General features: G+C 53.7%; 9 protein-coding genes across 9 annotated transcripts; 5 read left to right on the forward strand and 4 right to left on the reverse strand.

Annotated features, from left to right (window-relative positions):
• Positions 1–627: 627 nt before the first annotated feature.
• J4E85_000282 (uncharacterized protein) lies at positions 628–4,973 on the forward strand (the record flags this gene model as incomplete). The annotated part of the gene is made up of 2 exons (XM_051464574.1): positions 628–4,050; positions 4,110–4,973. The coding sequence occupies 2 exons, from the start codon at positions 628–630 to the stop codon at positions 4,971–4,973; spliced, it is 4,287 nt and encodes a 1,428-aa protein (XP_051331095.1).
• A 904-nt stretch (positions 4,974–5,877) lies between these two features.
• Positions 5,878–7,557, reverse strand: J4E85_000283 (uncharacterized protein; the record flags this gene model as incomplete). Its single annotated transcript, XM_051464575.1, has 1 exon — positions 5,878–7,557. The coding sequence occupies one exon, from the start codon at positions 7,555–7,557 to the stop codon at positions 5,878–5,880; it is 1,680 nt and encodes a 559-aa protein (XP_051331096.1).
• A 943-nt stretch (positions 7,558–8,500) lies between these two features.
• On the forward strand, positions 8,501–10,295 carry J4E85_000284 (uncharacterized protein; the record flags this gene model as incomplete). The annotated part of the gene is made up of 3 exons (XM_051464576.1): positions 8,501–9,345; positions 9,397–9,630; positions 9,704–10,295. The coding sequence occupies 3 exons, from the start codon at positions 8,501–8,503 to the stop codon at positions 10,293–10,295; spliced, it is 1,671 nt and encodes a 556-aa protein (XP_051331097.1).
• Positions 10,296–12,096: 1,801 nt separating this feature from the next.
• On the forward strand, positions 12,097–13,588 carry J4E85_000285 (uncharacterized protein; the record flags this gene model as incomplete). The annotated part of the gene is made up of 3 exons (XM_051464577.1): positions 12,097–12,357; positions 12,455–12,521; positions 12,654–13,588. The coding sequence occupies 3 exons, from the start codon at positions 12,097–12,099 to the stop codon at positions 13,586–13,588; spliced, it is 1,263 nt and encodes a 420-aa protein (XP_051331098.1).
• A 1,720-nt stretch (positions 13,589–15,308) lies between these two features.
• Positions 15,309–17,744, forward strand: J4E85_000286 (uncharacterized protein; the record flags this gene model as incomplete). The annotated part of the gene is made up of 1 exon (XM_051464578.1): positions 15,309–17,744. The coding sequence occupies one exon, from the start codon at positions 15,309–15,311 to the stop codon at positions 17,742–17,744; it is 2,436 nt and encodes an 811-aa protein (XP_051331099.1).
• A 788-nt stretch (positions 17,745–18,532) lies between these two features.
• J4E85_000287 (uncharacterized protein) lies at positions 18,533–20,314 on the reverse strand (the record flags this gene model as incomplete). Its single annotated transcript, XM_051464579.1, has 4 exons — positions 18,533–18,767; positions 18,817–19,527; positions 19,576–19,948; positions 19,999–20,314. 4 exons carry the CDS (start codon positions 20,312–20,314, stop codon positions 18,533–18,535), a joined length of 1,635 nt encoding a protein of 544 aa, XP_051331100.1.
• A 788-nt stretch (positions 20,315–21,102) lies between these two features.
• On the forward strand, positions 21,103–22,353 carry J4E85_000288 (uncharacterized protein; the record flags this gene model as incomplete). Its single annotated transcript, XM_051464580.1, has 2 exons — positions 21,103–21,318; positions 21,367–22,353. 2 exons carry the CDS (start codon positions 21,103–21,105, stop codon positions 22,351–22,353), a joined length of 1,203 nt encoding a protein of 400 aa, XP_051331101.1.
• An 876-nt stretch (positions 22,354–23,229) lies between these two features.
• J4E85_000289 (uncharacterized protein) lies at positions 23,230–24,731 on the reverse strand (the record flags this gene model as incomplete). Its single annotated transcript, XM_051464581.1, has 2 exons — positions 23,230–23,308; positions 23,368–24,731. The coding sequence occupies 2 exons, from the start codon at positions 24,729–24,731 to the stop codon at positions 23,230–23,232; spliced, it is 1,443 nt and encodes a 480-aa protein (XP_051331102.1).
• Positions 24,732–25,186: 455 nt separating this feature from the next.
• On the reverse strand, positions 25,187–26,573 carry J4E85_000290 (uncharacterized protein; the record flags this gene model as incomplete). Its single annotated transcript, XM_051464582.1, has 4 exons — positions 25,187–25,536; positions 25,607–25,973; positions 26,028–26,354; positions 26,403–26,573. 4 exons carry the CDS (start codon positions 26,571–26,573, stop codon positions 25,187–25,189), a joined length of 1,215 nt encoding a protein of 404 aa, XP_051331103.1.
• Between the last annotated feature and the right edge of the window lie 1,385 nt (positions 26,574–27,958).

A 27,958-nucleotide genomic window follows, 5' to 3' on the forward strand; every position in this document is an offset into this window, starting at 1 on the left:
GCCGCCAGACAGTCTCGGTCTTGGCAGTCGAGCACCCCGGGCCCCTGGCAGAGCGATGGCACCTAGCCACACTTAGTGCACGTGTAGGGACAATTAATTATTTAGTCTGGTACCTGGGACAAGCGATCGGATTTGCACATGCATGGCGTGTCTTCGGTGCTTGATCAGCGTCACAGGGTCCTACAGCGCGGGTGAAGGCATCCAGCCCTACATGAGACGACGCGAACCGCAGGGGCAGCCTGAGGCACTGAAAATGTCTGGGACTGGGAAATCGCGACAGGCAGACTCTATTTCCTCCGTCATCTCTCGTGCCCTATCGCGTAATTCTGCGCTCTCTGCCGCCTATCGCATGTCCAAACCTTGATCTTGCTATCGTGTTCCCGCGTCCGCACGTGCAATTACATCACTGCTGCAGCTCGGTTGTCGTCCCCCCAGCGCTAACAGACAAGTTACTTCGAGCAGCCATCGCCATTATTCAAGAGACATCAACAACCCAGACGCTGCCGCCTGTCGCTGATTTTTGTACGTAGCCAGACCCCGACTTGCTGCGGCAGTACCACTAATACGCACCCGCAGAAGCTGGTCAGCCACACAGCGTCACCGCTTCATCGTCCACCACACGCGAGCATGGCCGCCCAGGCCAACGGAAGGGCGACCAAGTCCAAACAAAATGGCAGCCTGAACGGGTCCGCCAATGGCACCGCCAACGGCCACGCAGAGAAGACGCAGCTCACCTCACGGTCCGCTCGCTCGCGGAAGCCCAGGCGGAGTCTCGTGGGCGCCTTCACGAGCATGGTTGCGAGACTCTCCACGTGGTATCTCATCATCACCTTCCTCTTCCGGTGTCCCACATCGCTCCACCAGCTCAACCACGACTCTCCACGCGTGTGCAAGCCCTACTTGCAGACCCGGTCCTTCGCTGCGCCCTATGTCGACCCCTACTACGAGACCTACGTCGCCCCGCAGATTGCAAAGGTCAAGCCCTACACGACGCCCATAACCACATTCGCCCAGGACAACTACGCCACCTACGGCGCACACAGGGTCGAGCATGCTAGGAAATACGCAGAGGCCCAGTACGAGAAGTCTGTCCAGCCCCAGCTGCAGAATGCCCAAAAGCAAATCAAGGGCCAGTACGACGTGTACCTAGGCCCTCATGTCAAGAAGGCGACTGACGCTGCTGCCCCGTACTACAACGACCTCAGGACTAGCTCCGAAGAGATCTACCACCTGACACTGCTCCCGGCCTACGAGCGCTCCAAGCCCTACCTCCAACAGGGTCACGCATACGGCCACCACGTCCTCGTCGACATCGTCTATCCCCATGTCCACACCGCAAAGGATGCCACCTGGGCCTTCCTCCTCCGCACAGTGTGGCCCCAGCTGCGCGTGCTATACGGAGACAACGTCGAGCCCCAGTTGGTCCGTATCTCCGAGCGTCTAGGCCGCTACAGGGACCAGCAGAAGATCGAGTCTGTCGTCTCCGCCGTCGATGCTGAGACAAGCCTCCCATCTCAGTCCACCAAGGATACTCCTACCATCGCAAGCTCCTCCGCCTCCATTGTCCCTCCCAGCTCTACCGAGGGATCTGGCTGGGGTGTCCTTGATGAGTTCTTCGGCAGCGAATCAGCCAGCACAGCCTCCAACGAACTCGAAGCAAAACCAACCAAAGTCAAGCCCTCTGAGCCGAAGCTCACAGGCGCCGAACTACAAGAGAAGCTCAACCAGGATCTCCGCGACTGGCAGACCAAGTTCGCTACAGCCGCAGACAAGGGTTCTGAAGATCTCGAGGTACGCGTCGCAGAAATCACAAAGCGACAGGTCGACAATGCCGTCAACGGACATGGTCAGGCTCTGGTTGTTAAGCTAGAGGAGACTGCCGACGCGACTATTGCTAAGCTGAAAAACTACATCAAGAAGACTATTCAGTCTCTCCCAGAGGATGCTTCAGACGCCGATCTTGAGGCTGCGTACGAAGACTGCGGCGCCAAGACCCGCGAGTTCGGTCTCACCGTCAAGGAGCGTGCCCAGGACATCCGTGTCTGGAAAGCATCATACGATCAAGAGACAGATTCCCTGGTACAAGCTGCTGTCAGGAGCACTGTCGAAGTACTTGAGAAGATCCACAGCCTTGGCCTCCAAGAAGTAGGCATGCGATGGGCGTGGACTGATGGCGTCACGTACAAGGACTGGCAAAACTACCACAAGCTGAGGAACACGCTCAACGAATGGCAGGCCGAAGTCGAAGCCGTTGGTAACAGACACGAAGGCCTTCGCGTGGCCCATGAAGAATCCAAGAAGCTTGAAGACAAGGCCATGGCCATTGCGTCGGACATGGTTGCCGAGCTAGTACGCTTGAAGGATGTTTCCAAGTCTAAGATCTGGGCCGGCGATGCTAGCGATGATTTCTCTGACAAGGTCTTCGCGCCTCGCGTCCGCAAGGCTGCCCAACAAGTTATGGACAACGTTGAGGGTGCATCGTCCCAGATTGCCGAAGCGATCCAAGGCAGCTCGACACCGCTTGCTGAGAGTATCGCATCGTCTGCCAAGGACGTGTACTCCGACGTCTCTTCACAAGCGTCCGAAGCTGTTCAGGGTAGCTCAACACCTCTTACCGAAAGTATCGCATCTTCCGTCAAGGAGGCAGCATCCAAAGCATCATCGCAGGTCTCTGAGGCCGTATCAGGTAGCTCTACCCCAGTTGCTGAGAGTGTGGCATCTTCTGTCCAGAAAGCTGCATCTGAGGTTTCGTCTCAAGCGTCTGAGGCTATCTATGGTGAACCTTCATCCGAGAGCCTGCTATCTCAAGCTTCATCCAAGGCGTCTGAAGTCATTGATGACACCGCATCGAAGGCCTCCGCAGCCTACGAATCGCCTAAGAAGGTCTGGGGTGGAGCCAATGCGCAAATCATTGCTGAAGCCCGCGAACCTGTACTTGATGAGCCGCTGGCAGACGATGACGAAGTCGTCGACACCTATTCCAGCAAAGTGCAAAGCGTGGTTGCCGACGCTGGCGACCGAGCAGCTGAGATGAGCCGAGCAGTCAGCGAAGCGCTCCTCGGTCCTGCCAAGACGCAAGGTACCGTCGAGTCTGCCTCTTCGATCGCAAGCGAGCAGTACGCAAGTGCTCTTGCTGCTGCATCAAGCGTCCTGTACGGTACCGAGCAACCGGCTGTTGAGAGTGCGACCAGCGTCATCGCCGACAAGTATGCTCAAGCTGTGACTGCGGCATCATACGCAATCTACGGTACCCCAACGCCGACAGCCATAATCAAGACCGTACAAGTCGAGGCAAACTCGCGATACAACGATGCTGTCAGCGCTGCGAGCAAGCAGTTCGAGAATGCGAAGGCCCAGATGTCTCTTCTGATCTCTGGAGAGCCCCAGCCTGCGCACCAAACCATGCTTTCTTACTTTGAGAAGGCCTACTCCGATTCCCTCGCAGTCGCTAGTGAGAGGTTGTCGAATGCTATGCAATACACTGAATCAGTGAGGAGCTATGCAGCAGGCCCCACCCATGGTTACTTCGAGTCGGTCTCCTCCATCGCATCGTCTCGCCTCGCTGAAGGCCTCAGCCAGGCTTCTGCCCAGTTCGCCGCACCTCAATCCACCGGTGTCGCTGACAGCGCTCGCCGACAGTACTACGAAGCTGTGGGCCTTGCGCACGCCCGTTATTCCGAGTTTACTGATGCTGCATCGAGCGCTGTATACGGTCCCCAGCAAGGTACCATTGAGTCTTTGGCTTCGGTCGCCTCCGTATCAGCCGCTTCTGCTGCGTCTGCTGTATCTGGATCGGCCGAGTCTGCCGCGTCGTACGTGTCTGGTTCAGCACAGTCGGCTGTCGCCAACGCCCAAGCAGCCGCTGAGTCTGCCGCTTCCCAGGTTAGCTCTGGTGTCATCGGTTCAGAAACTCCCTGGACTGAGTCGGTTGCCTCCCAAGCCAGCCAGAACTGGGAAGCACTAATTGCTCAGGCCAGTAGCCAGGTCTACGGCCAGCCTACACCATGGGCAGAGTCTGTATACTCTCAAGCTGGCGCTTACGGTGCTCAGGTAAGAACTCCGTCCGATGAATAAAACGCATTTGAGACATACTGACTTTGTACACGTAGGCTACCGCTGCCGCTGCTGCACAATATGCCGAGGTCCAGGCTCTTATCTCAGAGCTTGTCATTGGCAAGGAGCCCGACTTCACCGAGAGCGTCATGAACCGCTTCGCCTCCGCTTACTCCACGGGCCTGCCCGCAGCGATGGCTTCTGCCCAGTCCTATGCCAGTGAAGGTATCAACGCTGCTAGTTCGTACGCGGGCGACAGTTACGATGCTGTCACCGACGCGGCTGCTGACGCGTATGCTTCTGCTTCGTCAGTCGTCAGCGCCGTCTTCACTCCCCCAGCCATGATCGAAGATGTTTTGAGCCAGGCTAGCGCATCTTTGGATCTTGCTGTTGAGAGTGCCTCTGTCGCTCTCTACGGAACGCCCAAGGGTGCCGCTGAGCAGGCCAGCGAGTCAGTTGCGAGCGCCTACTCATCCATCCAGTCTCAAGTGAGCGAGAAGCTCTACGGAACACAATCCGCTCAAGATAGCTTTTCGTCAGCCGCCGCATCCGCCCAAGCTGCTATCAGCGAAGCCATCTTCGGCACGCCCACAGCAGGCGACTACGTCGCCTCAGCCACGAGCAGTGCAGGTGGTGTGTACAGCTCAATCTCGTCTGTAGCCAGCGTCAACGCCGAGTACGTTGCCTCTGCTGCTAGCGAGAATGCAGCCTACATATCTTCAGCAGCCAGTTCCGCCGTCTACGGACCTGAGCAAGGGGCCATGGAGTCTGCAAACAGCCGCATCGCCGACGCCGTAGCCGCCGCCAACAGCCGTATTGCGTCCATGTACGCAGCTGCATCTGGAAGCGCTGAGGAAGCTGTCAGCAGTATTTCCAGCGCCGCTACTCAAGCCACCCAGGCTGTGAGAGATGAGTTGTAGACTATGTATGAGTTGAGGAAGCTTGCTTCCAATATCTCCAAATCATCACCATACCCTCAACACATCACAACATAGCACCTTCGCTACAACACGACACCAATATATCATAAAAACACCCCCACCACCACAATCGTAACGACCAACCACCCCTACACAACCCCATCACTATCATCTCAAACAAATCACCCATAGGCCAGTTGATCTGGCCCACGAAACGACGGAACACGGAAAGGAAGGAAGGAAAGGAACCATGGAAAACCAACGAGGTAATGCCTATGTATGTAGCTATGAACCAGTCTCAGTCTCAGTCTCTTGTCTCTCTATATCTGCTCTTGCGTTTTCTCAGGATTAGCCCGACTGGATTCCGCTTTTGTTCTTATGCCAGCAAGCAAGTTCTAGCGTTGTAGTCTAGTTACTAGTTCGTTTTTCTGCGACGGAAGAAGTGGACAGAGTAATGTGATATACCCTTTTCGTTCGATTGAGATGTGTTGCTCTATCTGCTGTGCTGTGCTGTGCTGTATTTTGAGCGAGAGTGAGAGTAAGGGTGATGGTCGACGTGCATCACGAATTTGTATGTGTGAAAGTGTGGGGAGAGAATGTCTTTGATTATCGTGACTTCCGTGTCATCATGTATTGCTTTGAGTGTTACTACATACAAGGTCATCAACCTTCATTCGTTCGGATACCTCCATCGTCGTTCCATCCATCACTGGTATACCCTTTCCAAAGTCTGTACATCCAATCCATAACATCAATCTCTCGTCGCGCTCGCTGTACAAAGTTGAAACCCAGAGGTTCAAAGAAAGATCAAGTCGCTCTATCAAGAAAAAGCCCAAATAACGCCAAGAAGGGGGTATGCAATGCCGAATCATACTACTGAAGAGAAAGGAGCGAACGGACGAGTTTAGTCGCTGTCGCTCAAACTGTCCCTTCGTCCAACAGCGCGGACGCCACCACGACGGTAGCCGTCCATGACATCTCTGCCACCCCTCTCTCTCCTCGCGTTAGTCGGGACACCGACTTGAGACACACTCTCCATGGGGTGCACACTACCCGCCTGGCTAAGGCCGGGAATGTGGCACGGGTAGCTCATGTGGCCCTGAGAATCACCGTTGGTGGTGGTGAAGATGTCAGATGCAGGGGGAGCAGGACGCGAAGTGCGGTGCTGCTTGCGAGGCGACTCGGAGGTAGGACGCGAACGCGAGCCTGAGGGGCGGGGACGAGACTCAGAGGTTGGGCGGCCGGAGCGCGAGGTGCGGTCCTGGGAGGGGCGGTCCTGGGATGGGCGGGCTGAGCGGGAGCGGGGCGCGTGCTTGTTGGGGTCGGAGTACAGGGACTTGTCGGCGTTGGGACGGTAGTCGGAGTAGTAGCTTGACTCGGTGACTTCGGAGGGTGCGCTGCGCTCGGTTTTGGGGGCAGCCTTTGGTGGAGGCGGTTTGGCGAAGTCAGAGGTAGAGACGCCGGTGTAGACGGTTGCGGTGTCGTCGTCGCCGGTGGTGAAAGAGTACGCTGCGGAAGGAGGAGCACGGCGAGGTCCAGACGGGGCCTTACTCCTTGTGGGAGCGCGTGTTGGTGTGCCGGCTTCAGATGGGGCGGTGTACTCGGTGTAGGCGCGGGTGTAGTCACTCTCGGGGGAACGGTACTCGATCATGGGACGGGTGACTTCAGCCATTTCAGGAGCCTCAGAGGGTGTGCCGTGCTTCTTGGACTTCTTCTGCTCTTCCTTTGCGCGCTTGGCCTCTGCCTTTTGTTCTTCCTTGCGGGCTTTGGCTTCAGCGGCTTCCTTCTTGGCGGCTTCCTTTTCGGCGGCTTTGGCCTTGCGCATGCGTTCCCTTGCGCGCATCTCCTTGGCTTTGGCCTCCTTCTTGGGATCCTTGACTTCCTTGGCGTCCTTCTTGACAAGCGGTGCGTTACTAGAGACCTGGGAGCCGCCGACTTCAGAGGGTTGAGAGCCGGAGTAGTCGGTGTACATGCCATCGCCAACGCGGTTGAGGCCACCAACACGGGCAGCCTTCTCCTCGCGGTACTTGCGGAGCTCAGGGTCTTTGTAGTCGTTGGTGTGGTCGCGGCGGTGCTTCTTATGCCTTCGTCCGTCTCCGCCACGAAGGCCGCCCTCGCCCCTCTCGGCGTCGCGGTATTCGTTGGGGTCGACACTGGTACCAGACTCATCCGTGTAGTTAAGCTCGCTCTGTTCGCCGAAGTAGCTACCGCCGTGTACAACACTGCCACCGCCGAGCTTGGTGCTCTTGGTTGCGTTGGAGAGAGTCTTTCCGTCGGGTCCCTTGCGTCGCAGCACAGTTGATTTGTAGTCTTCCCAGTCGTTGTCGCGCCACTTGAAGCCACCGTTCTTGGCCCAGAAGAAGAACCAGATGGCTCCGAGGGCGAGTCCGACACCGATGAGAGCAAACAGGGCTTGGAAGCCGGGTCCGGATAGGTCGTTGGGTGGGCGTGCGCCTGCTGAGGCGAGGTTCTTATATGGCTCAGGTTGGTCACGCTTGACCATTGACTTGGCCAGCTGCAGAGCATTCACGGCCATGGGCGAGAGTGCCCGCTCGTCAGCGGCAATGTCGGGATGGGGCGCCATGGTAGGCGAGAGGGTGGTGGTGGTGTTTTCGCAGGTGCAGGTCGATTATAGCGAGTCGAACAGCGAATGCAACTGGCAGAAAGTAGTCAGAGAATATTCTGTAGCGTTGGTAGCAATGTGCAGTGTGGGGTTTGGAGCGTGGAAGCGTGGCTCCCGTTAACTTTTGGTTTGGAGCGTGTTGGGTGCGGGTGGCTGGTGGGCAAATGCAGGAGGTTAGGACGAGGTTGGGGACGCGAGCCGACGTCACCCAAACAAAGTCGTTGATGCAGCAACAGCACGGCCGCCAACTTCAATCAACTTGACCGCCACGCGGCGTCCCGCCATTGATTGGAAGTCTGTCTAGTCCAGACGGTACAGCACACCATCTCAACAATTGTCCTCTTTTTCTTTACCGCTTTTTGACGCGACGCGTAGAATTGGAGTCGGCGGTGAGGCCACGCGCACCAGCGATCGCCTTCGCGAAGAGCCCCATAAAGGGCTTGCAGCGCCCTGCAGCACGCTTTTGCGGGAAGTCCACATCCCCGGACTAGTCTCATGTCTTGCGCAACCGTAGTAACCGTCGTAAGCTCAGCAAAAAAACTAGCGCCTTCGTCCCTTCTCTTGTACCTGCATCCGAAGCATACTCGTAAGAACAGCCTTGGCAACCTGTGAACGCCATGCGCTCAACTCAATGGATGCGACTGCATCACTGACAGCTGACAATGAATACATCCTCTTCTTCCATGCTTCTGCCGATGATCGAAGTTCTCGACCCAGATGTGGACCCTGACTTTTGACATGTTGCCCGTCATAGGGCGTGAAGCTAGTCACCGAATAATTTCCTCTACCACAGTTTTCAGCGAATCTACTAGAAAAATATGAGCATTGTAGTCTTCTCAAGACCTTCTTTCTTTTTCAAAACTCGAACAATCATACATTGATATCCTGTTGAAGAAGTGGAAAGATGGCGACGCAAACGCAGACCGTGACCGAGGTCTTCGAGCTCCAGCCAACACCCAAGACCACAACAATAAAAACCATCTATCATCCACCACGGCCATCGCAAGAAGTATCAAGTTATGATCACCGCATATCCGACACCGAATCTTCCACCACGCCATCTGTCACGAAACCATCCACCCTCCGCACCTTCCTTACAATCTTCACCCCCTCCTTCGTAGGCTTCATAGCCAGCTTCACCAACGGCATCATCACAGTCGGCCTCCCCTCAATCGCACGCTCCATCGCGTTAGAACGCTCTCTTTACCTATGGCCCTCTTCCGTCTACGGTCTGACATCCGGTGCCGCACTTCTCATCGCTGGTTCTGTAGCCGATATTGTCGGTGCTAGATCCGTGGAGCTCACTGGCATCACCTTCCTTGGTGTCTTCACACTAGCATGCGGGTTTGCTCAGACCGGCGGACAGCTTGTTGCTTTCCGGGCTCTCCAAGGCGTGGCGCTTGCGTTGCATTTACCCGCCTCTGTTGCCATCATTACTGGTGCTGTGCCGTCTGGAAGAGCGAGGAATCTTGGCTTTGCGTGTTTGGGATTCAGTCAGCCGCTTGGGTTTGCTGTGGGGTTGGTGTTGAGTGGTGTTATGATTGAAAGAGCGGGATGGCGGTTGGGGTTCTACGTGACTGGAGGGTGTACGTTGGCGGTCGCTGTCGCTGCGATCTGGACGCTGCCTAAACTTCCTTCCCAGAATCAGGATGGTGTGGTTGCGCTTTGGAAGAAGGTTGGTAGGGAAATTGATTGGGTTGGTGGTATGATATCTAGTGGCGGACTAGCTATCCTCGCATACGTGCTTGCGTATGTATCTTCTCTTCATCGTCTGAATCCGATAGAGCTAACAGCACATAGTCTCATCAGCGCCGACCTGACAAGCATTCGCTCAGCTGAGACAGCCTCACTTCTCGTCGTCAGCATCCTCCTTCTCTGCGCCTTTCCAGCCTGGATGCACTACCGTGAGCGACGTGGAAAAACAGCCCTCGTACCGAACAAGCTGTGGAACAGTCTCCCCTTTACCAGCACCTGCATCATGGTCGCACTCTCTTACGGGGTCATGAACTCCATTGAACTCTTCTCCAGTCTATAGTATGTATCAACATCCACCGTCCACCACCCTGTTGCTCAACATGGCAGAAGTCCAGAGCTAACCCAAGTCCAGTTTCCAAGAAGTCCAGCACGCCTCCATGCTAGCAACATCCCTCTACCTCCTCCCCAACCTCCTAGCCGGCGTCCTAATCCAAATCTCCGTCGGTCTATTCGTCCACCGCGTCCCTGCCCGCTGGCTTGTCGCCGGCTCCGCCTTCATATGCGCCATCTCGCCTCTCCTAATGGCCGTCGTGCCCCCAACATGGAGCTACTGGAAACTCGCTTTCTGGGCACAGATGTTCGCCCCGTTCAGTGCCGATGTCTTGTTCACTGTCGGTCTCATCATCGTGAGTGACAATTTCCCGGAGAAGACGCAGGCGCTGGCTGGTGCTGTGTTCAATACTGTTGCGCAGTTTGGCATGAGTTTGGGCATGGGTAGTTGCCAGGTTGTTGCACTGGGGGTTCAGGCTAAGAGCGGGAGTACGGGTACTGATGGCCATGGTGATGGTGATGATGGCGGGGCGTTTGAGGACCAGGATGATGTGGCTGTGTTGAAGGGGTATAGGGCGAGCTATTGGCTTATGTTCGGGTACATGGTCGTTTGCATGATGATCGCTGTCGTGGGATTGAGGAAGGCGGGTAGGGTCGGACTGAAGAGGGAGTAACCGATTGGCTATACGGGAATGCTGTCGGAAAGCACCAATGCGGTTTTCGCAGCCGCTTGAGGTCCGAAAGAAGGTCAAATAGACCATCTAACACCTAACTCAGACAAAACAGGCAAGTATATATAAAGCAGCGTCGGGCTCAACGCCATGAAGTATACCAAGTAGTACACCAGCCACCATGCGACAAAGTGTTTCAAGTTCGTCATTATCCCACCTTGTCTTTCTCCTACGATCAAATTGACCAAGCGCTCTTGGCAGTATACGGTCCACAAGCACAGTGGTACCAGCATGTAGAAAGTGTGAAATATCTTTACGCTGTTCTCTTGTGAAGGTGTCGGCCGTATCATCATCTGTACATAGGTCGGTAAAGCGCTAGCGGCGTTGATTAGTAGCGATGACATGGCGAAGATGTGGGATTGTGTGTTGGTGGAGTCTGAAGAAGATGAAAAGAGGGTTGTGTGGAAGAAATGCGACGAAGAGTGATAATTAGCCAAGATCATGTCCATTTTTTGCAGTGGCTCTACCAAGTTTCGCGTGTACCTCCAGGGCTTATGTTGCCCACAGCCATTCTTTGGCGAATCTTGGAACGATTACAACGAAGGTCATAGCGATTCGCTCAGTATGGCACGTTCTTGATTGGTCTCCCCGCCAGAGCTTGAAGGAGCGAACGGAGTAGGGTGCGCGTCGACATCTCCATACTCCAAGATGCCTTAATCCACCTTGTAAACACACAAAAACTGAACAGGTCTGCGGACTACATTAAGACAAAAATCTGTAAAGTAGGTAATCTAACGTTAACGTAGGCTCTAGGGTCTTGAGTTTTTATTAGGTTGACGTGAATCGATGTTCCGGATAGAAACACGAACGATCGTTGCGCTCCATGGCGTTGCCATGATCGCCGCCAAGACAACACGTGCACCCCGCCCCGCCACAGCGAACCTCGGAACGCTTCACTGTTCCTGCACAACCTTTCCATCTCGTTACACATGACTTAATGGCTCAATACACAACCACGGTTTGGAGTCGATCATACAGTCCACCAGATGACCACTCACACTCTACAGCAAACACACCGCATTCAGTGGCAGTAGCGCCCAAGCAGCCCACCTGCCCGACTGGCATTAATCTCCTACGGAGCAAAGGCTCGCCCAGGAAGCTGTTTCCATTGCGATGGTAATTAATATCCCAAGGCCACGATAAGCTCGAAGGCGACCCAAGCATCATGCGCCTAGACGGATCAGCAGGGGACCAAACCGCCATAGCCAGCGAACTGCCTAAACCAGTAGGCACGTAAACGCCAAGGTTCACCGTCAACGAATAGCCGCACATTGGTGTTCGTACGATCGTCTCTGTCTCGAATTTAGCAGCACCCGATTCAAGGATCTTCTTTTGGTCGCGCTCGTTTCGTGGTAATCCGATTGCAATTACTTTGTTCTTTGGTTGGTTGGGTACATGATGACGTTCATTTGCCGGCCCCATTCAAATCAGAAATCAAACGCAGAAACGAGCCAGGAGTCTATATTACCCTAGGGCTCTCCTAAACTTTCGTTTTTATACTAATGTAGTCTGCAGCACCTGTTTCGTTCCTTCCGTTCATGGTGCTAGCGACCGGGTCGGCGCGAATCTGGGGATCTTTGACGACCTTCCGCATCTGCATTGGAGGAGCCGGGGCTAACCTTTTAGTGCCGGTATAGAGCAGGGCTGCGCGATATCATCTGGTCTACCACTGAATATATAGGTAGCATAGTCGGTGCCTTCATCTGGAGTCTTCCCTCACGCTTCTCCTTCATCCTCACATACCATGAAGCTCCTCAACATCGCCCTTGCTTCTTTAGGCTTAGCGTCTGCGGCCACCGTCAACACGAAGAAGATCAACTACGATGACTGGAAGGTGTACCGCGTGAATGTCGGTTCCAACGCTGCCAAGATCGACGATGTCATGAGCAAGCTCTCACTTGACTTGTGGAAAGGCAAGCCAGCATCCAGCGATGTGGTCGACGTTATGGTCCCACCTTCGGCAGTCAAGGACTTTGAAGCGTCTACAAAGGATATAGAGGGTAATGTAGCCGCCACGAGTACATTTAAAGATATTTAGCTAACTCCTTGACAGTATGGAGCGTCCTAGCTACAATGATTTCTTGACACTAACATCTGGATAGACCAAGGTCATGCACGACAATCTTGGCCGTTCCATCGCAGATGAGCAAACTGTCAGCATATATGCCGGTACGTTGAATATATTTCATGCAAGGAAAGACAAGCCAGGAGTCTACATTGTCTTGCGATTTCGCAGAGTTCAAGATCTAGCGGCAACGTAGGCTCCAGGGGAGATCTAAAACTTGTGCTAACGATGATCAGCCGGTGCAGCACCAAGTGCCTCCTGGTTCAACGCGTACCACTCGATTGCCGATCATATGCAATGGATCACGGACCTTGCCGCGGCGTACCCAAAGAACGCTGAAGTAGTCTCTGCTGGCAAATCGGTTGAAGGCCGCGACATCAAGGGTATCCACATCTGGGGCAGCGGCGGCAAAGGATCCAAGAGAGCTGTAGTCTGGCACGGAACTGTGCACGCACGAGAATGGATCACAACAATGGTCGTTGAGTACGCTGCGTACCAGCTCCTCACATCCACCGACTCCACCACGGCTGGATTCAAGAACTCGTACGATTTCTACATCTTCCCCATCGTGAACCCAGATGGCTTCGCCTACACCCAGTCAGCCGACCGTCTGTGGCGCAAGAACCGTCAGACCACTCCCTCGGCGTCTTGCGTAGGCCGCGACATCAACCGTAACTGGCCTTCCCACTGGGACTTACCGCAAGGCGCATCGACCTCCCCCTGCGCACAAGATTACAAGGGCCCATCTGCAGGTGACGGTGTAGAGACTAAGCTGCTCAAGGCCCAACTCGACAGCCTAGCCGCCGGCCGCGGAATCGCGCTGTACATGGACATCCACGCCTACAGCCAGCTTTGGATGTACCCATACGGATACACATGCTCTGGTGTCGTCCCCAACTCCTCGAAGTATGCTTCCCTTACCAAGGGCGCCATCGCCGCTGTCAAGGCTGTGCACGGAACTACGTTCACAGGTGGCCCTATCTGCAACACTATTTACCAGGTCAGCGGTGACTCCGTTGACTACGCGTTCGAGGTTGCCAAGGCAAATTATTCCATGACTGTTGAGTTGAGGGATACCGGCAACTACGGATTCGTCCTGCCCGCTGCGCAGATCTTGCCCAGTGGTGAGGAGATGTGGGCTGGATTGAGGTACCTGTTGGCGAACATGTAGATGGTGATTTATACGCAATGAGTAGGTGTTGACGGCGTTTGAAGAGTGGTGGGATGTAGCGATACCTTGAGATGGTGATGATAGTATGCTTCCATTCCTGTTGATAGTAGAGTCACAACAATACAAAAAAGTGATAAAGAACTCATCCGTCCCATCTGCATGTACACTGCCCATGGTTATGACTCCCCCAGCTCATAGCACTACCCTGCTCTCCCATCTCAGCGACGACAACAGCCAAGCCTTCTCCTAGCTAGCCTTAGGCTGCACGAAGCCACGAACAAGTAGCCAGCTTCCCATCATGACAACGCTCAGAAGACCGACAACGCATAGCAGTTTTCCAGAACCCGTTCTTGCAGTTGAAGAGCACGCCTCCCATCCCGTTGTTCTCCCGCAACATACACTTTGGCACGCCTTCCTCGCACCGGCGGCTCAAGGTATTGTCGCGAGAAGAGAGCGCAGAGTCGATGCACTGAGGTGATGGCTTATCGGTGCAGCGACATGTATCGCGCGCCTCCCACTTTCCATGCTCGCAAATGTTTATGCCGTCGTAGCCACTATGGAGGGTAGTGAGGCATTGTAGTTCGCCTTCTGTGCACTGTGCGGGCGAGGCGACGCAGGCGCCGTTGTTACGATGGGTGCAGTCGGGGGGTACGCCATGAGGTACGGCGGAGCTGAGGGCGCTTACGCTTAGATTCGTGATGATGATGATACTAAGGTACTTCATGGTGGAGATGTAGAGATAGTGGATGGGTGGTGTAGAAGGTCCGTGGGGAGAGCTGGTAATGCTAGATAAAGGTGGGTGCAGGACCGGGGGGGAAAGAGCGCTCCTTTCACTTGGCAGGTGTGGCGGCAGGTGAGGTAGTGAGAGCCTTTAGGCACTTCATTATGTTGTCTATGTTACTTGTATAGCTCAATCGAGGTTCTGTAAAATGCTGCCAAACCAGATGGATTATGGCTAAGGGTATTGTTATGACGCATGATGATCACAATTTGTCACTCATCACTTCCACAATTCATACTATGCCCACAAATTCTACACATTGATAGAAAGTACGTGAATCATGCTGCAGCAAGAAAGCCTTTTGAAGTGAGCACGGTATCCAAGAGATGGTAGTACAGCCCTTAAGATGACCGATTTTGCAAATTGTGTGTACCCAGGTCGTGCGCGAGCAGTCGCACGCAACTGGAAAGAACGTCTGGCTAAGTTCCGACTAGCTTGTGTGACTGCCAAATACAAGAGAAGAGTGCTTAAGCACACATCTGATATGAGCGATCCAGTTGATCAATTATGCGCGTGGTGAGAGATGCCAATGAGACCAAAGAAGCGAAGGGAAAGGTAGTGGATCGCAACGAAAGACATAAAGCATCTCATCAGGTAGGTGTATGAGCATGACTGTGATCAGGATTTGGAGTAGGATATGCGAATCAGTCGCATGAGAGTCTTGTTTGCCAACACGTGACGCGCTCTCTGCTCTTGAGAGCCATCGGCGGTCATAGCGCCAAGAGCTTGTTGTTTGCGTAAACACCACACTACCTCAATTTTACACACCCGACCCTCCACCGCACACATTGGCGTAAATATCTTTCTTTGGTCGCGATCGAACAGCAGTCGCTGGACTGGTCCAGTGCTATCAGCTACATCCAGATCAGTGAAGCATCGATGTATGTGTTGACCTCTTTCGATCGCGCAAAATACTGACATACCCATAGAATTGGCAAGATGGACGATGTTGATACCATCATCGAGATCCTGCGGAAGGACAACGACGCTGACCTGCCACCGGAGTTGGTACTTGATACAGCTGCCACGCTGAGCCGCAACATCTTCACGCACTGGCACCGTCTGAACGCAATCGTGCAGCGACACGAAGGCGCCATACGGATTCGATGGAGAAGGAAGTCTCCGGCGAAGCGTCGAGAACTACTTCAAGTAGTCTATCCCGGAATTCCCGACCTGCACCGACCGGATGTGGACAATATGCATGGCAATTTCACCGATTGTCCTTGCGGACAACCATACCATGCGGCAACCAGCAGCGAGCTCAGACCTTATATCAATTCAGAAGACTTGTTGGACGCCAAATCCCTGCTTGTGTTCATCAACGCCCGGGCGCGCAATCGTCCTGCTACGTTTGCTTCATCCGAGCTCAGCTTCTCTCCCATGGCCGTCCCATGCCAGGCTATCCGCTATCAGCATGTCCTCATAAATCTCTCGGACCAAAACTCCAAGACACAGGAAGTCAAGGAAGAGATGTATGGCCGAATCAGAGGGTTTGAGTCCGAAACCAACGCTGTCTCTGAAGACCAGGCGATGCATGTTTTGCATCACCTAGGAGAGGGCCTCCAGATACTCCGCATCCAGGAAGGCGTACTAAAGTTCCTCGTCGGCTGCTGCGAAAACATCATGCATGACATCCTTCCAGGGACGCTGTGCAGCGACGTTTATCCGCCTTTGTCAGAACCGCCGAGCTTGTCAGAACCAGAAGAGCTGAGTAGTAGTCTTGCAGATGCATGCAGAAAGGCGCCATTTGGTCCGCGAGGCGAGCCAAACTTCGCACGTATCCGCCACCTGATCTCGACAGCAGTGGAAAAGTGCGAGGACCATGCCTGGGCTTTGCGCGAAGATCCTGCGTATTTCGCAGAGTATGTTCAAGATCACGCCGAACATCGACATGAAAACATACTGAACGAAGCCGGAGAACCATCGAAGAGACTTGGAACAAGCGAGTTCTACTCTCTGATCCTCCGTGAGATCTTGAACAAGGCGTATGCGTGCCTGGTCTTCTGGGATCAGCTTTACCGACTTTCAAGCGAAGTCGAAGTTCTTCACACACTGAGTTTGCGTGTGGAAGCAAGCGAAGAGCTTATCAAGCGCTATTCGGATAGTGTGGAGATGTTGTACTACATGTTGAGTCTAGGTAGTTACGACGCGGCGGGTCTCATCAGGCACTTCTTGATGGGAGCACCACAGTTACGGCATCTCATGATGAGGTACACCATACCAGCAGGATGCGACAACGTGCTCGAAGGTGAATCTGATTACAGAACCACAGAAGTGGATAGTAACGATATCATCGGACAGCGCGTGAGGAAGCTCTTGACCCGGGCGACCGCCTTCACTCAGGTCGTCGACTACTCCCATCTCAATCTAGATTGCCTTGAAACGTACTTTAGGCGAGAGCCTTCCGCCAAAGAGAAAGTCTCGCCATTCATAGAGGACTATCTGAATACACTTTCAGTGTGCGTTGAGTGTCTTCATCAACTGCGAGTGTCTTCCTGCTACGTCAAGCTGAGGAATCACTTCGATTGTGGACGAAAGGGCCCCCTTTACGCCAAGTGGTATCTCAAATTTATGCAACCTTTGGCGCGCTGGAGAAAGGTTCTAGACGATGGAGGTGTCATTGCCCCAGATCTTGGTAATCCATCCAATGGCAGGTTCGATTATCCGAGTGAGAGCGTCCGAACAAAGCAGACGGTGGGAGCGCGTCGAAAAGCGGAACGCAACCTGGACAAGTTTTGGAGGTACATCGACAATGCTTTTCGCAAGCGTACAGGATATTCTCAACACGATACCATTCGCAGACTTTTGGACAAAGGTGGCCCGATGCTAAGAACGGCTCCGTGGATTGACTCCGAAGATCTTGACACGGCATCAACACCGTCTCCCGTGTACGAGTATCAGGCCACATCCGAGATCTTCCACGACCCAACCAAAGAGATCACTGGGAATTTCAATCGCCTCGATGTCACGGATAGAACCAAAGCGAAGACGCACGGCGAGATGACAGCCATAGCCCAGGATGCCGATGAGGATGTGCTTGAGCGATCGGCTGCAATTTCGAAACCGTTGTATCACGTCGGCAAAGACGCCTATATCGTGATCAAAGCACTTTTCCATGTGCCAAACGACAGCGAACCCCCGGGTAAAGTCCGCTGGGATCAAGTCGTAGCCACGCTTGCCAAGCTTGGATTCGCCGTCGAGAAGCTACACGGGTCTGCATGGCAATTCACACCGAAGAAGCTGAATTTGCCACGCGGAATCCAGTTCCATGAGCCGCATCCGAGCGGTGAAGTGCCATTGACTCTGGCCAGACGCTACGGACGTCGACTAGCGCGTGCGTACGGATGGGAGGCAGCGATGTTCAAGCAGAAGTGAGGGTGGTAGTTCATGCAGTGACTTGGCGTTTGGGATGGCAGTGGATGTCGGTATTTGAGGGGACTGGTACCATTTGGAAGGAGCGTCTGGCGTTTCCTCGGAGCTAGCGCAGCAGCCGCACACGTACGCTCCCGTCGGCTTCGTGGAGCGTGAGTTTAGTGGCGCTCTAATTGAGTGGTAGATAGGCGGTGCTGATTAAGTCGACTGCTGAGATTCGGTCATGTCAGTGTCAGACCTACGCAGTCAGACTTCTAATAAAAGACGCGGGTCGCTCCATTGTGGTTTCTCATGACCGTGTTTTGCGCGTCAACATCGAGGCTTGATTCGTATTGACGCGTGAAATCAAACTCGTTACCAATCGTTTCCGAAGTTGCCGGTGCAAGTTTTCTTGTCGGCGTGATGGGGGTTGGGGGCGCAGAAGACGCGAAATTGCGCGTGAGGTTTGCGACAGCGGATGATGACGCGCTAATGGCTTGGCAGTGACCTTCGTAGGCAGGAACATCCCACGCTCTCATATACCTGTTTCTCACGAAGGTACGAACTCACTCGCGGAACAAAACAGTTACGATCAGAGTGCAAAGAACAAGGTCGTGTGTAGAGGGGGTATATTGTTACTGCAGTGATGTTTCCACTACAGCTTCTAGGTAAGAAGATCTAGTAATTGAGGGGATACTGAGAATCGGAACCTTCATCAATCGTCAAACCCAAGCGAATCCATCACGCCGAACTTTCGTCACGTGAAATCATCCGTCGTAATAATCAGAGGTGCTCACCGTGGGGCACAGCGCCTATCGGCTAGATGCGCCGTCGATCTCCTTTTGAGCATCGACAGCAGCGGCCGGGTCTGACTCTTTGTCCTTGTTGCCGGTCTCCTGGCGGATCGGTAGCTCTGAGCTCGTCTCACCAGCAGTCTTTGTAGAGTCATCAACTCCAGCAACCGGAGCGTTAGCGAAGTGTACTTTGCGGTCTGGCGTCTCCGAGATCCTTCTAAGTTCGGTGACAAACGACTCGCCCCACCATGCGCTGTGTGAAGTTAGAACGTGTCGATCGAGATGTGATCGTGGGCACTTACCTAGTGTATTTCCGGACGTATTTGGACAGCTTCTGGTAGTTTAGACTACGTTGCTCATCGCCCATGGTGACTGCGTCATGAATGGCATCTGCCAACTCCTCGGTGTTCCATGGGTTGACGATAAGACTGCCGTTCAAGCTCTGTGCAGCACCAGTGAACTCGGACAAGATCATGACACCGTGTCGCTTCTCCTGTGTCGCGATGTACTCGTAGGACACCAGGTTCATACCGTCGCGTGTCGAAGATACGAGACAGACATCTGAGACGGCGTAGAGCGCAATAAGCTCGTCGAAAGAGACCGACTTGTGCATGAAGTGGATAGGCATGAACTCGATAGTGCCGAACTTGCCATTGATGCGACCAACAAGCTCATTGACAACTGCGCGGAGGTTCTGGTATTCCTCGACGTCTTGCCGAGAAGGAACGGCGACTTGTACAAGCACGACCTTGCCGATCCATTCGGGATGCTCTGTGAGGAACACCTCGAGAGCGTGCAGCTTCTGTGGTACACCCTTGATGTAGTCGAGGCGATCAACACCAACGATGAGCTTCACACCCTGGAACTTCTTCTCGAGGGCTGCTATCCGCTCTTGTACCTTGGGCTTCTGGAGACCCTCGTCGAACTTCTCGGGATCGATACCGATAGGGAAAGCGCCGACAGTAACGACCTTGCCCTTGAACTCGACTCCGTTTGGTGTTGTGGCAAGTCCCCTGGTCTGAGTTAGCAAGTGCGAACTCTGCCCTTGGGCTGATACCTACAGAATGCGCGAGCAACTGCTCAGGAAATGACGAGCATAGTCGTATGTGTGGAAGCCAATGAGGTCGCAGTGGAGAACGCCAAGCAGAATCTCATTGCGGACGGGGAGGATTCGGTAGATCTCGGAACTGGGGAAAGGTGTGTGCAAGAAGAAGCCAATCTTGACATTCTTCTTCGTGTTGCCGAGCTCTTCGCGCAACATGGCGGGCATGAGCATCAGGTGGTAGTCGTGCACCCAGACCATGTCGTTGTCTTGTACGTCCTTTGCGACGGCCTTTGCGAACAGGCGGTTGGCCTCGGTGTAGGCGTCCCAAGCGGACTCGTCGAAGGTAATCTCACCGGGGTGGTAGTGGAAGAGCGGCCACATGATCTCGTCTACAATTGTTAGTGCTGGCAGCGATATGGTTCTACATAGGTAATCTCACTTGAGAATCCGTTGTAATGCCTGTCTGCGAGCTCATCGTCGAGCATAACAGGTACCGCGTTGTACTTCTCCTTGAGCTGGTCGTTCAAAGTCTTTGTCTCGTCCTCGGGGACTTCAAGTCCGGGCCAGCCATACCACTGGAAGGTGGTGGTCTTGGAGAGTCCGCTCAAACCGCTGACCAGTCCTCCCGAGGACATGGACATGTCGTACTTGCCCTCATCGGAGCGCTTGATGGTGATGGGCAGTCGATTCGACACGAGCAGCAGACGTCCCTCCGACGACTCGGGCTGCTTGAGGGTTGTGGGCGCGTTAGACATCTTGGCGGTGGATATGTTGGATAGTGGGGGTTGTAAGGTGGTTGAGTCGCGACACTCCTGACAGGAAATTTATCTGCGGCGTAGGATGTTGGGCGAGGTCAGCATTCACCTCCGCAACGTGGCTGGGGCCGGTGAGCAGGCGGTGTGGGTAGGTTTCCTTTGGCGCGAGGGGGGAGGGATCAGTTATTTTAATTGTGGTGCTGGCGTGACGAAAGAATGATAATAGATCAAGGCCCGCTCGAAGGTGGAGGCGGCTTCTCGCAGGTTCCGAGCTCAAGCGGCCAGAGTTGGCAGACGGCAGGGCGCAGTTACAACCCGGGCAGATGCTAAAGTTGAAGATGACTGGGGCTAGGGGCGGTCGGGACTGGCGGCATGCAGCTCGGTCGCTGACAGGTGTAGGCCGCGTTGGAAAACACTGAATGAAGCTGGCGGTGTCTGTGTGAAACTTGGGAATAAATGTGACGTCGGTCGTGGAGCTGCCCAACCCAGCAGACGCGGGGCGCTCACAGACCAACTCGACGTCAAAGGGCGGCGCCCAGCATCATCTATGGGCATCTGCATTGGCAATACCATGCGATTCATGCAATCAGCAGGAAGGAATGCGATTCAACTGATACATCGCCGTGGCTCGACACGACAAATTCCCCGCAGGCCCTGATGCCACTTGACGCCATTGGATCTCTCCGCGGAGTCACGTGTACGCTACCGGCGACGTGCCTGCCCTAACCGCCGCGTCTATCGCGTACGGCCGTCGATCATCAACACCATCTACGAACGCGCCGCCCATCATGTCGGATTCCGAAGCAGACCGGCCCTCTGAGGCGACCATTTCAAACAAACTGCGCGACATTGTCATCGCGATCCACAAATCTGGAAAAAGCGATGATCTGACTGTGAAGCGCGTTCGGGCGCGCGCAGAGAAGGAACTAGCCCTAGACGAGGGCTTCTTCAAGACAGACTCGACATGGAAAGAGCAATCACAGAAAGTCATTGTAGACGCAGTGGTATGAGGCCCGACTTCCAATTCCTTACCGTGTACTAAAAATATGTAGGAGAAGTTCTGCTCCGATGAGCCTACACCACAGTCTTCTCCCAAAAAAGCCGCCCCGAAACCCAAAGCGAAGCCCGCCGAGAAGAAGACCAAAGCTGCCACCGAGAATGCCAGAGGCACCAAGCGCAAGGCTGCGGCACCCGCCAAGAAACCCAAGAAGCGCGCAAAGACCGAGTCCGAAGCTGAGCTCTCAGAACCACCCGCCGAGATATCCGATGCAGAGAGCGAGCCACCCAAGAAGTTAGTACGGCGGGGGAAGAAGACTGTGACAGAAGACTCGGACGAGGAGGATTCGCCGAAGCCGACATCCAGACCTGGCGCTGTGGTTGACGATGAGAGCGACGTCGAACCCGAGCCAGCGAAGAAGGCAGAGACAAAGGGCGACGTATCTGACAGTGATCTGTCCAGCGTCATAGACGAAGAGCCCAAGAAGAAGAAGAAAGTCGCTGCAGCAAAGGGCAAGAAGGAAAAGGCCCCGGCGAAACCGAAAGCGGCGCCCAAAGCGAAGACCGAGGACGATCCCGACACCGCTGAAGTCAAGCGACTCCAAGGCTGGCTCGTGAAGTGCGGCATTCGAAAAGTCTGGTCGCGCGACCCCGAACTGTCCCAGTGCGACACCTCGAAGGACAAGATCCGCGTGCTCAAGGGCTGGCTGAAGGACGTGGGCATGGATGGCAAATACTCGGTTGAAAAGGCAGCCAAGATCAAGGAGCAGAGGGAGTTTGCGAAAGACCTCGAGGCAATCAAAGAGGGCGAAGCGGCGTGGGGAAAGGCAAGTGAAGTCACCGCTACGGGTCGACCAAGCCGAAGGGCAGCAGCAAAACCTGTACCACAGCAGAAGGTTGTACTGGAAGACGATAGCGAGGAAGAGGCTGGCGGCGATGATAACGAAGACGACGATGACGATGATGATGACGATGTCCAGGGCGAATCGGAAGACGAGGAGGATGATAAGAGCGGCGACAGCGGGGGTGACGACTCCGAATGAGCTATATCTGCAACTTCTAATGTCATTCGCCGCGCTTGCATACGCTTGTCATTGTGGAGCGTACGACACCATATCTAATACATGCGCATGGTTTAGTCGGGGCGTAGTAGGTCGTTTGATACCCACAAAAGCTGTTCTGATCTTTTTCAACCCGAATTTGTGCATTTTGTCACAACCTTCAAGACTACATACCCGGGAACTCTTGTTGACTAAAGGAATGGAATAGTCTTGAAACAAGTCATAACAAAAACACACGATAAGTGTCGACAGAACGCGACGCGCAAAAGCCTATGCAACAACACTGATCCACGAGACCTCAAGCCACTGCGATATCTCTCGTGCAATTACCTGGGATATAGTTGTGTTCCCTTTTGTTCCTTTGTTCTCTCAAAGTCTCATCCATCTCATCAGCCCCTCTGTCTCTTATGCTGACACTGTTCTTTCCATCACTTCCTCGATGAACGCGTTGCTCTCGTAGATGCCGCATCCGGAGGCGCTGGTGTGGTACTTGCACTGCGTGTCATAGCACGCGTCTGCATGCGGTGCTGTGGCGTCGTTGGCTGCGGCGGAAGGGGTGCAGGAGGCGACCGAGACGATGATGCGGAGTCCACATAAGACGATACAGAAGACAACGACGAACTACCTGGAGATGCAGGCGAAGATGGTAGAGGAGGTAGGTCTGCTAAGGGTGAGGCTGGTGCTGATGGGGAAGTGCGCAACTTCTCTATTGGCGTTGCAGATCGAGAGGAAGAGTCGGATGATAGACTGGTCCTGCAGCTTCGCTTCATGGGAGGGTCGGAGTGTTGTTTGTCTTCTTCCTTGTCATTGCTGATGCCTTTGTCGTCTTCGCTTGACTCGCTTGATAACGACTTGCGCTTACGAGACGATGGTGAGGAGGAGCCACTGTTGGGTTGACTTGCTTCCGCGCTTTCGTTCTCGCGTCTGTTCGGAAGAGCTGGAAGGGATGGTGAGGATGGATTAGACGTACTGGATGAATGAGACTGGAATGAACACTCTGCGGCCGATACGGGTGGGGAGGAGGGTATGCATAGGTAGGGAGACGGGTCTGAGGATATGTCGTTGCTCTTGACCGCAATAGCCTTACTTTCCTCTTCAGTCTGAACGAGTGTATCGTCTTCATCATCTGAGTAATCGAAACCAAAGCCGCCTGCTGGTTGATATGTCGTCTTCGTTGGCGCAGCCTGAAGCTCATCTGAAGGCTTTGCCGGTTGCTCATTTGTCTCCTTGACAGTAGTCTTGTCTTCAGCTTCAATGACAGCCAACATGATGTGCGGCTTCCCGTCTTTCCAAACGAGCTTGTTACCTTGCTCATCTTCCACGTCTATACCCACAGCATTCTCATCTTCCGGAAACGCAACATGTACTGCCTCGAAGTTACGGGACGGTTCGTCGTCCAATAGTCCTTTCAGTGACTCAGGATCGAACGCCAGGTGGTGTATGTTCAGAATGCCACGCTCCTTCCGCGATGGTTTCATCTCCGAGTTCTTCTCCTTTTTCTCGGTGTAAGCTTGCGGCACGTCTTGATCCTGTTCAAGCTGCTGAAGGGTGGCTTTGGGAATGATAAAGTTGTTCTCGTGAAAATGGAAGGCGATCGGAGGGACTTCAAGATCCCTACCAGTAACCATACACTTGAGCATATTGCCAAAGAACTCTAATCGGGCTTCGCTACCGTTGAAGTGCTCTTCCGGTCGGGACGGCTCATAGTTGAGGACGCACTCGAGAACGATTTGGAAACATTCCAGCAACGCCGTTGCCTTCTTTGCTCTATCGCTCAGGTATACGAATGTCTCCACAAACAGCTTGTTTGGGGCGCGCTGCTGGATGTAACTGCCCATGACTGGAAAGAGTTCGGAACAGTACTTGAAGGTAGTGAAGTGCTTCTCCACGTCTGGTGCGCACAGAAGGGCGCGAAGCTCGGGGTCTGTGATGAGAGCAAGAATGGTCGGAATTGACGACAAAGTTTTGAGCTGTTGAGTAACCTCCAGGCCAGTAGCATGCTTCTCTTCGAGGTAAGTGGCCAGATTTCGCAGTCGCTCAGTCTCTTCTTCATCATAAACGCCTAGGTCCTCGTCCTTTGCATGTGCACGAGCCTGCACTATGTCATCCATCTCACCGCGCTCAATCGGTTTAGCAGCGCGTGCTTCGGCTCGGCAGTCATCGCAGTAATCAAAGATAGTATTCTCGGCGGCAATCGGGGTTTCTGTGTCGTCAGTCGGGACACAGTTGGCGGGTGCACAGTCGACACCTTGAACCAAGTGTATTTCTTTCGCGTTAAAGCAAAGAGAGGTGTGCTCGGGCTTCGTTGAGAGCGCGGTATGGGCGCACTCGCTGTATGTAATGCATGTGAAGCCGCACATGGTCGACAGAATCGGGTGGCTGACTTGAGGCTGTATGTGAGATGGTCTGAGAATAGGCGTAAAATAATAGGCCTAGGTTGGTGTAGCTTCAGGCGGCTGTAGTAGTGGAAGCTAGTGTGGTATAGTCTCACGGAAGAAGAGTGCAACCTATTCGTCTTGGCAGGGTCGAAGAAACACGTTGGTGTAGTTCGAAATAATGAAGTACGTTGCTGTACCCTTTTCAGTGCACGATGTCGAACGAAATAACGGGTGGCGTGGGGAGGCAGTGAAAGAATTCGACTATATACATTGTGGGAACACTCCGCAAACCGAACAAATTTGCATAAAGACACAATTCAGTTCTGACGCATTACCTGTCAAGCATACACCTTTTGCATGAGGAAAGAGCACTAGTACATACAGCACTAACTGTTTGCTGTGAGACAAGCGCGAGCCAAACCAGACAGCGCAACATCTCACTTCTTGTTCAAAGCATTGACCTTCTTCGCATGCTCGTAAACAAGCTGTTTGGCCTCCGCGTCTTCCAGAAAGATCGTAAATCCGTCGTCGTGATTGCTTCCATAGGAGTAGCCAGAATAGCCAAATTGCCAGTACATATCCGGCATCTTCTCCTTCAGGCTGGTGGCCTGCCATAGTCCGATAGCTTCAAGTCTTGTGACGTTCGAGGTCTTGCTGAGGTATTCTTGCCTCTTGTCGTCGGTTAGCCATCCATACTCTTCGTGTACGACTGGCTTTCCAACGGCACGGGAGGCTTCGGCGTGATCGATGATCCATTGGTTTGCCCATTCGACGCTCTTGGACCACCCTATCGCAAGTCTAGTCAGTATTGCTCAAAGAATGATAGTGTTGATGCCTGTCGAATGAAATATACGTACAATCGGGATAGGTATGAAAGGTACCGAAGTCGATGTTCTTGAGCGCCAACTCCTTGTCGTAGTCGCCACCATCGTATCCATTGTAGAAGCCATCGTCACTAGGCCTGTTGAACCCTCCTTCACCACCCCATGTCACAAGATGGTCCTTGTCGAGTGACTTGACGTATGTGCTCATCTCATCGATCCATTCGGTGATCATGTCAGGGGTGCAGTTCTCGCTGCGCGGCAAGTTGCGCACACCATCAGCACCGCATCGTGGTTCGTTCGCCAACTCCCACGCCATAATGGCTGAAGACTTGGCGTAGCGCTTGACGATCTCCTTGACGTACTTCTTGTACGCCTTCTTGATGGCTGGGACATGATAGAACTAACGAAGGTTATGTTAGTCTATGATCATGTAGGCAAAGACTGTGTGACTTACATCGTCATGGTACTTATAGCCGAGGTTGGTCGTGTAGACATCCATGCCACCATAGTCGGCCCAGTTGTTTGTCAAAGCAACGATGAGCTTCATGCCAGTTTTCTCCGCAGCCTTGACGACTTTGTCGAACGGTACTAGGTTGATCTCCTGTGTTCCGTTGCTCCACCATTGCAGGACGTTCGGACTGGGACCAGCACCTTCGCCACCGTACTGTGGTAGTCCGTTTGCGAGAGTCGTCCTGTTGCGATCGTTGAAGCCCCATGTCCTGAAGACGTTGAGTCCAGCCTTCTTCGCGGCACCCAGGCCAGCCTCTACATCGGATTGGAGCTGTGGAGTTTCAGTAAGTGTGGCAAGTCTGAAGTGAAATATACTGACGTCGTTGAACGGAAAGTAATAGGCATTGCTACCTGCGAAGTAGAAATCTTTTCCGTCTAGTTTGAAGGCGTTGCCTTTGGTTGTGACAAAGCCAGCGGGTGCTTTCCTGCTAACTACTGCAGCCGAAGTACTAGTAGCTAGCAGTAAAAGCGAAGCAAGGCCGTAGAACATCTCGATCAGTCTTTCTGCTTGAGTGTGTTTCCTCACTTTCTACGCGTATTGCAAACATATGTACCGTTTCGGTTTCTGAGCATTTTGACGCTATACCACTCTGGACACGGAGAGCCTTCTCATGAGATCATCTTGCACTCCGCGTTAGTCTTCCCCGCGATATATTGTGATCGCAATAGCCAAGCATCCGATCTGGCTGCTGATTGGTGCAAATGGACTAATCAGAGCTTCCGCACATGAACCAGATCTTCCAGAACATTGGTATCCGGGGAGACCTACCAAGAAGTATGGCAAACTGAGTACGTGGAAGAACGGGCCTGTAGCCATTGCTCACAGCAATTTGCATCTCTTGGAGCTCCAGGCCACGTGCCGAAGTAAATTGTTGCTAGCATGAGGATTAGTTATCACTCTGGCTCTAGTACCCTTTGAACCCGGAAGCACTCTTGCCATGCCATTGATCGGGTTGGCGAGGTCTCTTGGTTGCGGATAGCGCAACAGTCCAAGCATGAGCTTTGTTGCGTCCTGTTTGCCATGGGCGCTCTAAGCTACGTATCATTTCTTCAGCCATCATGGCGGATGCGCGAGCGGTCAGCAAGGGCGAAGATGCTTGTAGCAGCGAGGCGCGAGGCTGTCGTGAAAGCCTTCCTATGAACACCGCGTGTTTTTAAGTGCATTGCTCCGGATATTGTTCGTATAGGTTGCGACAGGTCTGCAAGCGAACGGGTTGTGCATCAACAAGGGTCGCCGATACCATACAACGCGCGCAACGACGCGACTTTCCACGTCGCATGATAGACTAGAGACGAAAAGTTGACTATCGCGTAGCGTTGAGCTGTATACGAATGTTCGAACGAGAACATAAGATGATGCAAACCCTCGTATGAGGACCTCGGGAAGTAAAGACTGATAGGGGTCAGAACACGTACCTTGGACGGTGCTGGACCAGAACGTCGTCATACGCGACGACATGAACCATCCCTCCATGCCAGTTATCTCCTCAGCACTTAATAGAACCGATCCGCGTAAGAGTCGCGACTAGAACGCGTTCGTTTCTGTTGTAGGCACATCTCAATCGTGCCTCGTGTTCATGACGCAATGATGGCTAGGTGGGAAAGCAGCTGACGCGCCAAGACCCGTGATCCGGCGCGAAGTGGAGCGAAGCTTCCTCCCGGCCGCCACGACGAAGCGTTCGACTGTGTCATCACGAAAACACCCACGAATGTTGTCTTTCCACAGCACTACGCCGTCCCGAACAACCGCCAGATCCACAGGGGGGATGTCCAGGCTATTTTTCGTGACTGACTACGATTCCGAGCCGGCTAATTTTCCGGACCGGCCACATTTCCAGACTTCGTGCGCGCCTATATCAGGAGCGAGGGCATATG

This window comes from Alternaria conjuncta (genome assembly GCF_024043145.1).
Source record: "Alternaria conjuncta strain BMP 0040 chromosome Unknown scaffold_1, whole genome shotgun sequence".
Lineage (NCBI taxonomy): Eukaryota > Fungi > Ascomycota > Dothideomycetes > Pleosporales > Pleosporaceae > Alternaria > Alternaria conjuncta.